This window comes from Syngnathus typhle, unplaced genomic scaffold, assembly GCF_033458585.1.
Source record: "Syngnathus typhle isolate RoL2023-S1 ecotype Sweden unplaced genomic scaffold, RoL_Styp_1.0 HiC_scaffold_42, whole genome shotgun sequence".
NCBI classification, from domain to species: Eukaryota; Metazoa; Chordata; class Actinopteri; order Syngnathiformes; family Syngnathidae; genus Syngnathus; species Syngnathus typhle.
In genome coordinates this window covers 621,970-636,637 of record NW_026871948.1, presented here as the reverse complement: position 1 = coordinate 636,637, position 14,668 = coordinate 621,970, and the positions used below count along the sequence as shown (strand labels likewise).

The 14,668-nt window shown below is 41.9% G+C and overlaps 1 protein-coding gene across 1 annotated transcript; it reads right to left on the bottom strand.

The window, feature by feature from the left end:
- Positions 1–485: 485 nt before the first annotated feature.
- On the bottom strand, positions 486–6,948 carry LOC133147311 (uncharacterized). The gene is made up of 5 exons (XM_061271307.1): positions 6,862–6,948; positions 2,572–6,792; positions 2,396–2,449; positions 2,153–2,265; positions 486–2,036 (listed from the first exon to the last, which is right to left on the bottom strand). Exons 1-2 carry the CDS (start codon positions 6,946–6,948, stop codon positions 3,766–3,768), a joined length of 3,114 nt encoding a protein of 1,037 aa, XP_061127291.1. The 3' UTR covers positions 486–2,036; positions 2,153–2,265; positions 2,396–2,449; positions 2,572–3,765.
- Positions 6,949–14,668: the final 7,720 nt, after the last annotated feature.

Sequence of the window (14,668 nt, the reverse complement as noted above, 5' to 3'; positions counted from 1 at the left end):
GTACCTCAGAAAAAGACCATTGCAACAACAGGACAATCATTTTTCCGAGTATAGTAAATGAAGCGGCAGAATCTTAGAATATTTGATTAACCTCCACCCTGTTTGGAAATGATAATTTGCACACCAACACATCAGTCCAGGTTAAAACAAAATAATTAATAAATGAACTAGGTACATACCTCAGTGTTTATCAAAGATGTTCATCCAAAACCAAATTTGAAGTTGGAGGGGAGATACCTGAGAAACCACTTACCTCTGTCTTCAAGATTGCTGTAACGAGGGCACCTGAGTGACCCCACCCTCTTTTATGCGTAGCGGAGTAAAAAAAAAAAGCTGTTTGGGCATTGTCACAACTTTATTAGTTACACAGATAGATAAATAGATAGCTCTTTATTGTCATTGTCACATGTACAACAAAATTAAAAATGCCAAACAATCAGTGAATCTGCTAAAATATTTCAAAAAAAAAAAAAAAAAAAAAACAGCTAAAAGTTTATATAGACTAAAAACAACACAAAAGCTCCAGCTCAGTGGCCTAGTGGTAGAATGTCCACCCTGGAACCGGAAGGTTATGAGTTCAAAACCCAGCCAGGTCATACCAAAGACTAATAAATTAGGACCCATTGCTGCAACCAATCACAGCAATGTGAATAAAATCCGGAAGTAGGAAACACAGTCAATTCACTTCTTTTTTTCTTCCAGACACCACAATAAACCGTCAAGACATCAAATTTTTACTGATTCAATGAACATGAAAAAAAAAATAATAATAAAATGGATACACTGGATTTGATTTAAATATGTTCAAATTCACATTTTCGCAAAACACGATACACCAAACCAAGTTGGCTATTTTTGGGTTCAACAAAATGATTTATTTTTTCCAGCTGAACGAAAGACAGTAGTGGGGTAAAAGTACTGTATTTGACTTGAAAAAGTTAGGTTTGAGCATGTGAATGCGTTTTTTTATTATTAATGTTAAAGTCAGTGGTGTGGCATTATCGTATGTTGAAACTATAATACATATATATAGTGCGTTAGAGGAGGTCTTGCGTAATGTTGTCAGTGGGGTGCGCTGTGTTGCGCAAGAGGGATTGTACCCCTATGTGAGACGAGTGGGGAAAAATAAAAAGTTGTTGAATAAAAAAGTACATTAGCGTTCATCTCTACTCCGCATAAACACCACTAGTGTTTTTTTATTTTTTTTATTTAATAATTCAACTGTAGCATGATTGCAGATGGTATTAGACAGACTTGAGTTACATATACAATAGATAATGTAAACATGGTTTGAGGCAAAGAAATGTATAAAGTCCAACAATTGTGCAAATCAAAATGATTACAACTTCAGAGTTCAAAGCATTGCCAAAAAAGTAACCAAATAAATGTATGATTAAACAATAAATAAGCAATCAAACAAATAAATACATAAATAAAGGACAACAGAAAACAAACTGTACGTATTTGAGACTTAATAGAGTAAAACCAGAGGGGCAAGTTTCCAACAGTCAAAGGCCAGGCAATACCCAAGAAGATACAATAAAAACATGGAGGTGAGGGAAAGCAGCAAAACTAAAAAGGGCTTCCTGACAATTTTCCATAGAAGTCAAGTCAAGTAAAATATATTTACATAGCCCTAAATCACAAGCAGTCTCAAAGGGCTTCACAAAGACAAATTGGCAATTATTCTCAAAGCATCCCCTGATCTTAAGCTCCCAAAAGGGCAAGGAAAAACTCATAAAAAAAAAAACACTAGGGGAAAAATGAGAAACCTTGAGAAGGGACCACAGATGGGAGGATCCCCCTTTCAGGATCACCAGGCTGCAATGGATGCAGAGAGGGCACATAAAAGACAGCATGTTAAAAATAAAAAAGGTAGATGTCAGAGTCAAAGCGAAGAGCTGCCAGAGCTGCCCTTGATTGTTCCGTAGAAGAATCAGCAGAAGTCACGATTGCCACGCTGGTTTGGGAGTTTGCGTTCCATGATGCCGGCCTCCATCGTACGAGTCTTTTTGAAAGACTTGGCTGTCGCTGTGCTACAATATAATATCATTATGAACTCATTTTTGAAAATCACATTACAATACTTCAAAAACATGTACAACTATCATCCGTGTACTAAAGAGTGAATGACGTGAACACATTCACAAACCTGTGTCATTTCCCTGGCAAGACAGGCCAAATCCCATCAAGGTTGAGTACCGCAGGGGCCAAACTCCTGTCTTGACAAAGGGAGCACGTGGAGTTAGAGGACACACGGAAAAACTGAAACAACAAACATTGAGTTGGTGAGGATACGAGTTGAAAAACATTTAAAATTAAAGGGGGTGTTTCGCGACAATAGTGAATAAAATATTTGTTGGCTACACACAGAAGAATAAGTCTTGCTTCTCACCTCCCTGGTTTGGGAGTCATTGGTCCACGCAGAAAGTTTTTGCATCCTCAAGGTCTTTGTGGAGAAAAGAAAAGGACAATCCAAGTAAAGTGATTAAAAATGTACAATTCTGGAGAAGCTTGCCTACGAATTACAAAATGTTACAATGATACAATAAGGTGATACGTCATGCTTACCTCTGGCCTCCATTGTGGGATGAACTGCTTTCGCCAGATAAAAGAAACTCTTAAAATACAGAAGAGTGAAACAGAAGCATTTAGTGTTTTTAGAAAGGGAAAAAACATGTTTATTGATGAGCAACTTACTTCGTCTGTTTTCTGTTCTCGCCTCGTGATTATGACGTTAAAAAGAATTGAAAATAATGATAAAAAAATAAAGTTTAAAAGGCCTTTCCTGAAGTTTAAAAAGTCACCCCTTAACTCGTCTGGGAGTTAATTTAGAAAATGTTAACATTTTAAAAGTTAAAAACTTGAAAAGTCCATCCCTGAAGTCATCTTTAAAATTTGATGTTAGAATGAATAAAATGCAAAAAGTTAAAAAGTCGCCTCTTAGCTCATCTATGAGTTCATTTACAAAAGTTAAACATATTAAAAGTTACAAAGTTTGAAAGTTAAATATTTAAATAGTTCAAATTTTTAAAAGTGTCAAATTTAAATCAAGTTGAGTTAAGGGAGGGCTTTTTAAAATTCTAAATGCCTTCCCTTTGACGGACGATGAGATGGACTCTCCCGTCGATCCCGCAGACGAGTAGACTAGCAGTTATTTCCGCAAGTCTTATTTAGGTGTCAACGGCCGTGCCATCCCCTCGCCACCCTCTCGCCCTCAGAGAGTCGTTTGCCCAGCAGGTGCCGATACTGCCACATGCATGGGCGGCCCAAGAAGGTGCAGCTTCCCAGCTGGTTGAGCGCCTTCCCTTAACTCAACTTGATTTACATCTACAGACACGAGTTCAGCCACTTAAAATATCAGCATAATATATAAATCGTCATTTATACTATCAGCGTAAAATATAAAGTGCATCACTATTCACATTGGTCGTTAGTATTTTTTTCTATACAATTGCGAGGTTTCTGCCTAATGCCAACATTACATTTGCCTTTCTGAGCCACCTACGCCTCCGATACCATATCTCAATTCAACAAATCGCCCACCGCACACCGCCACTTACGCCATCTGATTTTCGTCCTTGTTAATTTTCCAAATGCTGAAATACACAATTTAGATTTGACTTACCTTTCAGTATTCAAAAACACAGAAAACAGGATTATGATAGCTGTAGTACGTTTGCAGGACACCTGAATAAAGAGCACACTGAGGTCGAGAGACAAAAATTAGGTCGATCAATGTGTTTTTGTCAGTGGTAGCAGTGGTTATGAACCCTTTGAGCAAAACAGTTCAAGGACGGGCTTGTACGAGGCGGAGAGCGCATCTTCGTTAAAATCGCCACATACCAAGATCTGATGATGGTCCATGACTTCAAGGTAACGTAACAGGTTTTCCAAGCTTGGCAGAAATGCGCGCAGACTGTGGCCCGGAGGCCTGTAAACGGCAGCAATCAACAAATTGATGGGAGCTTTGAGTTTCACCGCAACAAATTCAATATCGGTCACACCCTGTACGTATTTCTTTTCCTGGGCCGCGATGTGACTTTTGACACAAATACCTACGCCGCCACCGAGTTTTGTCGCCAAGTCGGGACAGGTTGTATAAGAATCACTTCGATTCCTGTGAAACATGGTATAGCCTTCCAAGCAGGCAGCCGCAGATCCTCGGAGGTGCGTTTCTGTGAGGCACAAAACATCAGCAAAACGCAGTTCGTGGTGACACGCGATATCCTGCACGTGACAAGACAGCCCTTCGGTGTTATGATGGACGACGATCAGGTCCTTTGCTTTATCCACCCTCGGCATCACGTGAAACAGGGGCATCACACCGTCCAAAGAATCCTCTGTCATCTCGGCAAGAGCAGCAGTGATTTCCGGATTTGCATGAATTCTTCTCTCATCCATATGCAGAATATGAAGACCGCTGAGCGAAGTCACTCTACTCAGAGCTACGTAGCCCATGCCGTGTTCGAAAACGCCTTTCAGCGAAACCGCGGCCTCTGATGTTGTCATGCCTTGTACCTTATGGATCGTGCAAGCAAAAGCAAGCTTAACGGGAAACTGGCGGCGCACCACTCCGGAATTCTGCATCCTCTCCTCCTGTCTGTCAATGAACACAGAATTCGCAGCACTTCTCGTCTTAGCGACAGAGTCTAGTTCCAGCCCAAGTTTCTGTACACGCGCTTCGTTTGGGTAATTCACCAATTGCACAACTTTTGCAAATGTCCCGTTGCACAGACCTGCTTGAACATCAATATTGCGTGTGATCATGACGCGGGCGCCGACGGCGACTTTGATCGAGGCGGGCAACCCGTTCTTAGGTCCTTGGACAGGGGTCGCTTGCCTTGCCATTCTGCCGGTTTTTTTGTCTTTCTTGTAGTCATCCGCGTCAATTTGCACAACGTCCTTATGAAGCAGATTCAGCATCGCGGAATTATGGCCGTCTACCTGCTTATTGGTGGCAAAAATATGCAGAATATTCTTTGGACACGTTACTGGAGAAGCGTACCTCGTAGCAAGCAGAGATGCGTCCGGTTCCGACAGTTCGCGAGACTTGTCTTTGACGCGGAGTCTGTTCAGCACTTCGGCAAAGGCGGCATCATCTTTCTGCCTCATGATGTCCGTGAGCGTGATCTTTTTGAAGTTGTCACGCCAGTGGTCCAGCCGAGTAGGATCGTACACGCACCAAGGTTTGGATTGTCTCACAGGAGGGAGCTGAAAGAAATCTCCGACAGCAAGCACAGACATACCGCCAAAAGGTAAATCGATTCCTTTGATTTGTTTCAATCTGGTATTCACGTAGGCAAAAAGGTCTTTTGACACCATGGAAATCTCGTCGATAATGAGTATTTCAGCGATCGAAAGCTCCGCTCGGACTTCGTCCAGTTTGTTGCCCAGGCCTGAAATGTTAAATGCCGCCGTACCGGTGAAGGCTGCGAGAACAACCGTCTGTTTGCAAATGTCCGCTTCCTCAGCCAGTCGTGGTAGTCTGAGCAGTATTTTCGTGGCCTCTGCGTGGATACATTTGATCAGATGCGATTTGCCGGTCCCGGCGCCACCGTTGACATAGTAGAAAAACTGCTCGATCGGCTTTGAGCTACAAACACGTTTCACGCACCAATCTCGGACCTTGTAGAACACGGACGCTTGTTTTCGGTTCAGGTTTCGATACATACCGCGTAACACCGTGGGATTGATGGCAGCAGGTTCAGCCACAATAGCCGTTTCTCTCGTCGCCGATCTCACGTTATAGTCGGGGACATTTTCCTCCGCGTTCTCAGTCGGGTCGTCTCTCGCGTTGATTTCCTCAATGCATTCGAGTCTTTGCAGCTCACTCTCGGGAGCCAGGTGGCACCATTCGTTTACATTGAGCCCACTTTCCTCCAACTCTCTGATGGCATCGTCAATGTCTCCACTGTGTCTCTCGTACGTTTTTCTGTTCCTCTTGACGATTTCAGACACGCGCTCCACATGGTCGGCGTACGGTAACTGTACACAGGCGTGCTCGTGGAACAACTGAGAGGTGGGAAAGCGTTCAGATTCCAACTGGCAATCAGCACGATGAGGCAGGTATAGCTTGAGCAAGGTGCGGTGATATTCCTCTGGATTCTTTTGTTCTGAGAATTTACAATATTTGATGACCGCAGGTTTTTCTGTTCTTTTTTGTACAAACCCCATATCGTTCAGCAGGCGCAAAACGTTTTTACCTTTGACTTGTTTACCGTAAACAATTCTGCACCTTGATGCGAAATCAGCCAAGCACATTACTTCAAATTCCTCCGTTTGAGGTCTGCATTTATATTTGTCCGGCAGCCCAGTCATCCACACTTCGTGCGAGTCCTGGGTTTTGCCCTCAAGCAGCGAGAGAGGATAACTCATTTTCAGCGCATCATCACTCGTTTGTACAAATACCACCATGCGGGAGGACTGTTTCATATGCAGGCCGCATGCGCGCGCCACACACTCCTGAGCACTCACTTCTCTCTTCTTGGAGTACGCTTGCATAATTTGTTTCATTTCGTCGTTCTCGTTGACATTTTCGTTGCGGGAGTTCTCAATAACCGATTTCAGGTATTGGCTCAGACCGTGTTCCGCTTTGCTGATGTAGCTGCAGATGTATGCGATGCAAGAATAGGCATTCAGGATGTATTGGATGTCCAGATTTCCATCCCAGGCAAGAAGCAAATGGCGGTTGTAGTAGTTGACCCAGCAGTCTTTGGGTTCTCGCTTAAGCACGACAGAACTCGACGAGGCCGTCAGGTGCAAACAGTTCACAAAGTCGTCACCGGTGAGCTCTCATTTAGCCAGTAGCTGAGGCAAAGTCAGGGACGAGGTTTCAGGCTCATTCAGGAGATTTAGCACGGGAACAAGCTTGGCGTTGGCCGCCGAGCGATTCTCCGCGTGTCGATCTCGATTGTCATCGTCTACGGGCGCAGGTCTGATGATCATCGTTTCATGGCACGGTTGTTTGGGGAATCCAAAACGGCAATTTGCACCCTGGCGTTTGACACACGTTTTGGAGTGACCTTTGCTGTGCATCTGAACCTCTGTGACTTTTTTGTACAATTCGGGTTCCTTTTGCGGGTCCGGCAGCTCAGCGGAGATGTAGCGGGATACAAAATCACAGATGGCTTTGTCTGAGGATTCCTCAAATACAGGGGCACCTTTAACCCATATGAGGCAATGAATGTGAGGACTTCCTCTGTGCTGAAACTCTAATCGGTAAAAGTAGTCAACCACTTCACCAATCGGTTGCGCCGGAGAGAGGATCAAATCTCTGAACAGAGCTTCCACACGTTTGTCAAACATGCGCATTGTCGTCACCGGATTGCCGCGTAGAATTTCGCACTTGGTAGCCCAGTCCAATCCAGCAAAATTCACTACTTCACCTTGTTGCGCTTTAATGGCAGTGATGACCTCTTCCCAACGCATTTCAGCAGCAGAAAATGTGCAAAAGAACGTGGGTGTGCCCAGCTGTCGGATCATTGCAAAAAGATCTTTGGTGGTTCTCTCCCAGTAGGCTGGCGTGCCTCTCAGTGGCGTCATGAAGCGGACGGCGTCTTTGCTGCGCACCAGTTTTTCAACTTGACGTTTGTCCTGAAGCATAGCGTTGGTAATTCTTCGACCATCTCGGGTAAACGGTTTACCTTTGCGTAGCTGTATTGACATGCTCAACGTCGCCTGGTAGATTTCGGTCACAAACTGAGCAAAGAACAAGTAGGTCGGATCCCTCGCAAAACGTTCATCCACGCAACACAGTCGGGTTTTGAAATACTTGCTCGGTGTGAGTTTTATCGGTCTCTCTTCATCGAGCGTGTTTTGCCCGGTCGGGAACTGCACTGGAAAAGCCATGGCCTCGAGTTTGGGAGTCTTGAAAAAGCTTACTGGGTTATTTCTTTCTGCAGGAGCAACAGAGTAAATGCCCTCTGTAAAACTCATAATTTCCTCTGACACGTCACTGGGTTGGAGACACGATTCAAGTATAACTCCACCGTTAGGTTGATCACCATCTTCTAGATTTCCTTGTTGCTGATTGTTACCCCTGTTGACATTTTGTAACTCACTGTTCATGAGCTTCACTCTCAAATTTGTATATCTCCTCCAGGGCTTCCTCATTGTACTCGATGTCGCTAATTTCCGCTTCATCTGAGCCGCTCTTGTCATCAGTGAGCGTTGGGTCGCAAAGGTCCGGATCGTCGCGGATAGTTATGCTTCTGTATTGCGGATGAATTTGCTTCAGTTTTATCAGAGCGCTCATTAGCTTGGACCAAGTGACAGTTTGAAAAAACTGATGGCCTTTGTAGCAAAGTCGTCTCTTCAGTTTCACTCTCAACATCTGCGACTTACTTCTTAATCTCGGCAAGGCATTGACTGTCTCCTGTACTTCCGACGGCACGCACACAACATTTCCGCGAATGGCTCGTTGTTGACCTTTGGGAAGCGGTACGATTTTGGCAAACGCTATGCATTTGGAAATGAGGTGTCTCTCTAATATGTTCAATCCACGCAGTTCTGTTGGAATATCAGCTAGCGTGAGATTGTTTGCAACAGCGATTGCTGGCATTTTACCATCTTTGAGATGTGTGTGGCAGGTGTGACATATCCACTCTAGTTTTCTTTCAGCCGGTACTCTACACGACGTATGACATTCATCGTTACAAATATGAACAAGTTGTCCCGTGAGACAACGTGCAACAACATCTCGGTTCTGCTTATAAAGGAGACGCCGACAAGACTGTACCTGGTTGGGAAATAAGGCTCTGTGGCAAACTGTGCAAACAAACGTGGGTCCATTCTTAATTTGGTCTTTGAACAGGTCCACGGCTTTCATTAACGCACATTCATTTCGCTCTCTACATAGCCGATTTATGAGTTTGTAGTTTTGTAAAATCGTACTTGCTCTGGTCATTGTTTTATTACCCAACAAATCAGATTTTGTTCTCATAACGGACCTCATGATTTCCTGATGTTTGGCTCTGAATTCAGGATTGCTTGAATAACCGTGTTTAAAGTAAAAGCGCTGTCTAGAATTGAATCTAAAATCGTCACGATAACGCTGTGTAATATACATGCGCTGTCTTGTTTTATATTCAGGGTCGTCACGGTAACGTTCTATAATGTAGGTACGTTGTCTTGCATTAAACTCCGGGTCGTCACGGTAGCGTTGCGCTACGTAGGAACGTTGCCTTGCATTAAACTCAGTGTCATCACGGTAACGCAGCGTTAGGTAGGTACGCTGTCTTGCATTGAACTCAGGGTCGTCACGGTAACGTTGCGTTACGTAGGAACGTTGCCTTGCATTAAACTCAGGGTCATCACTGTAACGTTGCGTTACGTAGGAACGTTGCCTTGCATTAAACTCAGGGTCGTCACTGTAACGTTGCGTTACGTAGGAACGTTGCCTTGCATTAAACTCAGGGCCGTCACGGTAACGTTGCGTTCTGTAGGTGCATCGTCCCATTCGAAAACAATCATCTGTCTTATAACGAAGTAAGAAGCGGGAATGATTCTTCTTCTTAAAGATATGATCAGTCCTACAACGTTGCGTATAATAGGACTTTTGTTTCGTGCGAAAATGTACGTCTTGCTGATAACGCTTTGTAACATAACACCTCTTCCTCTGTCTTGTCTCTAAATTTTGACTGTACCTTTCCTTATTTCTCAGATTTTTATTCCTTCTCTTTAGTTCCTGTTTTATACGTCTTTGTTCAGATTTAGCATTCAAATTTACTTGTGCCTTCATTCGTCTTAGAAATTTTCTCCTACTTGATTTCGGGATTTTTGACAAGCGTTGGAGCTCTTTACCTGTAGTCCAAGAAACCACTTCGCCATCGATCAACTCGTCGCAGTGACGTTGTTCACCAGCAGGTGTTGTAGAATCACTCATCTCCAAATATGAAGTCTCGGAAACAGCTTTGCTTACACCGTCGTCGTCAACATCTGCCAGCACAGATTGCAATGAAGTACATGGCACCATCTCAATGTCATTTGTAGGAACATCAATAGGTTCGAACTGAACCGGTACAAGCTCATACTGAGAATTACAGGAACATTCCAAACGTGTGTAGAGCTCTGTCAATTTATTTCTGAGGTCATTCAGATGCACGAAAAGCATCATGACAGCTGTGCCACTGGGAGCAGGGAGGCCATCTCGTCCTCTAGAGTGGGGATCAAAATATCCGTACTTGCCTTGGTGGTCACGGAAAACAGCAATGCACGTCGTCTGCATAATCAGAAGAGCGCAACTGACCTCAGATGTCAAGCACTCAAGTCTGTCACAAAGGTTCAGAAAGAGCGCATCTCCATGGAAAGAGGTGAAAAACCCACACATTGACATACTCCTAATTAACACATGCTGTTTTGTGGAACTACTTACAATCTCTGGAAGTTCATCAACCGTCAAAAAACTGTTTAGAAAGCATCCTCGGGCTTTCAATGCAGCCACAGTACATGTATACAGTTCATTACCCACACTGAGAACAGCATCCAGGTCAGACGTAGTCAAGTTATTTATATCCTGCAGGAAAGCCAGAAATGTTACCGAATTAGCCACACATTGACTGTTTCTGGATTGGCCATATCTCGGATGGTCTTGGCTGTGAGTTGCCATCACGTACATTACCAAATCATGTTGCACCGTTACAGCAATGGAAACTTCAGCAGCAATCTTCTTCTCAGAGTGTAGGATATTGTTTGTTATCATTTGCTTGTCGTTTGTATCATAGTTGTTCATTTGCAAATCATTTGTAAGTCTGTCAGTTGCTTCAACAGCACGCTCATGCCGGGCAGAGATATCAGCAGAAGGTAGAAGAGGTGCTTGGGAGCTACGTGTTTTAGCACGTCGCTCCCAGGACAACTTCACAGACTGTGATCTCCTGCCCTTTTTCGGCATGTCGATCTGAAATGGTTTCAGCGAATTATGGGGCTTAGACAGAAGGAAGGCAGAAACAATAGGTAGAACAGAGACAAGACAGGGTATTGGGGTATCAGCCACAGGTCAGCAGGATCAGCTGGATCAGCCACAGGTCAGCAGGATCAGGCACAGATCAGCCGCAGTTCACAGACCTGTGCAGAGAAAGAGAACAAATACAGCTAAGCCTCAATCTTATGCAGACTTTGTGGTGCAGAATTTTGGAATGGCGTTATCCACAAAAGCTTGTTGTACAGAATTTCTTGGAAGGGGAAATGATTCAGAGCCACGTATATGGGTGCATTGAGAAATCGATGTTGGGAAACACGTTGTATGACATGTGTTTGCATTTGGTAATGAAAAACATTGTTCCGGGTGAAAATGCAATATAGTTACACTGTTTCCCGCAACATAAGACACTTGTCACTTGGGATAAGAGGCACGGATTCAACTGCGATGGATACTTTGTACTTAACTTAGGGCAGGGGTGTCAAACTCAAACACACAGCGGTCCAGAATTTGCAACTTGGACGAGGTCGCGGGCCAACATCGATATTTATTGAAAAATGTCTTATAATATAATATAATAACGAACCTTTTCATAGTGACCCAAATTAGTTTTGATTATAAAATATGGAACAAGAAAAGAAAGAGGAAAAAAACAGGGTTCTGACAATTGAGGGAACTCACGAGCTAGCGTGTTTGTGTTGTGTTGTTAGCGCTGTTGTTTGTACACGCCTCAAGTCCGAAGAGAAAAAAAAAAAAAGATATCACGCGATCGACCAATAGTGGCTCGGGGATCGACCGGTCTATCGCGATCGACGTATTGGGCACACCTGACCTAACATTAGCTTACATGTAACGTCATGTTACTTTCTAAACCCACATGCTTTGTCAAAACATAGCTTTGTGTTGTTTTTTTTGTTTCAATGTGGTCCTCTAATGCTCCTAGCACCGCGTCCTATCTTGAGAGAAAATACACAAAACCTAAAACTTAATCCACACAAACAAAGTTTGCCAGCTCAAGTTTGTAAACGTGACAAAAAGTCTACATCACACCGCAAAAACAGCAATGCGAAACTGCTCATCTATTTGTACATTTCAATAATAACTTTAGGGTTAGCGCCGTGTAAATTGAATATTTACAATTGTTAATATTGCACCAAGACACCACATTTACTTACGTCTGGTCAGCCGCAGGCAATCTGAACAGGTGTGCAAATCAACGGCACTGAGCAAATAACAAATGATGCATTCGCGTACCGTTGGAAATGAATGCTTTATTCCACCGCCACAAAACTTAAAAATGCCATCGCGGCGGGTGGGGAAATGGTCGCGGGTCTATCTTAATATCGCACCAAGACACCACATATACTTAGGTCCGGTCAGCCACAGGCAATCTAAACAGGCGCGGGTAATCGATGGCACTGAGCTATCAGATGATGCATTCGTGTACCATTGGAAATTAATGCTTTATCACGCAGTCTTTATTTTTCACGTTAAAATGGGAAAGATTATAAGTGTGAAAAATGAAAAGGCAAATAAATTATATTAAGATAAATGGGAAAAAGTGTGAATAATAAAAAGGTAAATAAATGATATTAAGATGAATGGGAAAAACAAACTGTTGCCGAACGTGGGGATCAAACACGCCACACAGACGTCGAGAGTCTGATGCTCTACCGACTGAGCTATTCAAATTGCTTTAAAACATGGAGGAATATTTGCTTAATGTAATGAATGTTTATGTTGAATGCAAATGAGTAATCAAAGTGGTGGAATTTGCTTAATGTAATGAATGTTTATGTTGAATGCGAATGCGTAATCAAAGTGGTGGAATTTGCTTCATGTAATGAATAAGCGTTAAAAATGGTAAGCGGGAAGAATAAAAAGGAAATAAATAATTGTGAAATAAACGGGAAAATGTTACAAATACATGTTACAAAAAAGGTACAAATGATAAGCGTTAAAAATGAAATGTCACAAATACATGTTACAAAAAAGTTACAAATGATAAGCGTTAAAAATGAAATGTTACAAATACATGTTACAATAATGGTACAAATGATAAACGTTAAAAATGAAATGTTACAAATACATGTTACAAAAAACTTACAAACGGTAAATGGTGGCGTTAAAAATGATAAGCGGGAAGAATAAAGAGAGAAATAAATTATTGTGAAATAAATGGGAAAATGTTACAAATACATGTTACGAAAAAGTTACAAATGGTAAGCGTTAAAAATGAAATGTTGCAAATGTTACAAAAAAGTTACAAATGACAAGCATTAAAAATGAAATGTTACAAATGTTACAAAAGAGGTACAAATGATAAGCGTTAAAAATGAAATGTTACAAATACATGTTACAAAAAAGTTAGAAATGATAAGCGTTGAAAATGAAATGTTACAAATGTTACAATAAAAGTACAAATGATAAGCGTTAAAAATGGAATGTTACAAATAAATGTTACAAAAAAGGTACAAATGATAAGCGTTGAAAATGAAATGTTACAAATGTTACAAAAAAGGTACAAATGATGAGCGTTAAAAATGAAATGTTACAAATACATGTTACAAAAAAGGTACAAATGATAAGCGGCAAAAATAATAAAGGCAATAAATTATATGAATTAGTGTCATGAAGAACCCACACGGGTTTCGATACCACACGGGAAAGCCGCTCATGTTCTGGAATCACTTGTGTTTCCCACGAGCTAATCGGGTCCCTAAATTTAAGTGGTTGAATTTGGTTAATGTAATGAATGTGTTTGTTGAATGCGAATGCGTAATCAAAGTGGTGGAAATTGCTTAATGTAATGAATGTTGAATGCGAATGACAAAAGTTACAAATGATAAGCGTTGAAAATGATAAACGGGAAGCATAAAGAGTAAAATAATGACGCCCAATGTGGGAATCGAACCCACTACAGGAAACTGGCTCGGGTTGACATTGCCATTAAGAATAAATGGGGATTTTTTAAGGCAGAAATTTGCTAATTACTTAAAAACGGTAAATGTTATGAACGTGAAAAAAGGTGGCAAGCTTGCCATGAATTTTTGGAATGTGTGAAAGTTTGAACGAGGTGAATCGGTTGAAGCATGTGGGAATAGTTAGATGTCAAAAAAGTGGGAGGAATAAGTTGTTTAATAAAAATAACGAATTGCAATTTCGGGAGAAATTGCGTGTGAAGGCGAAGGCAGATGTTAAGTTACAAACGTTAGGCGTTAAAAATGATGAACGGGAAGAATACAAAGGGAAAATAGATAATTGTGAAATAAATGGGAAAATGTTCCAAATACATGTTACAAAAAGGTACAAATGATAAGCGTTAAAAATGAAACGTTACAAATGTTACAAATAAGGTACAAATGATAAGCGTTGAAAATGATAAGGGGGAAGAATAAAGAGTAAAATAATTTATGACTCCCAATGTGGGAATCGAACCCACTACAGGAAACTGGCTCGGGTTGACATTCCCATTGTGTTTCCGACTGAGCTAATCAGGTTCCTACCTCAGTGACGGTTGAATTTGGTTAATGTAATGAATGTGTTTGTTGAATGCGAATGCGTAATCAAAGTGGTGGAAATTGCTTAATGTAATGAATGTTGAATCGAATGACAAAAGTTACAAATGATAACCGTTGAAAATGATAACCGGGAAGGATAAAGAGTAAAATAAATAATGACGCCCAATGTGGGAATCGAACTGACGCGGGTTTTTATACCACTCGGGCAAGATGCTCATGTACTGGAATC

Coding starts and splice junctions, on each gene's coding strand:
- LOC133147311 (XM_061271307.1), bottom strand. CDS start 6,948: ATGATCATCAGACCTGCGCCCGTAGACGATGACAATCGAGATCGACAC. Junction 6,793..6,861: donor CCAACGCCAAGCTTGTTCCC/GTGCTAAATCTC, acceptor GCTAAATGAGAG/CTCACCGGTGACGACTTTGT.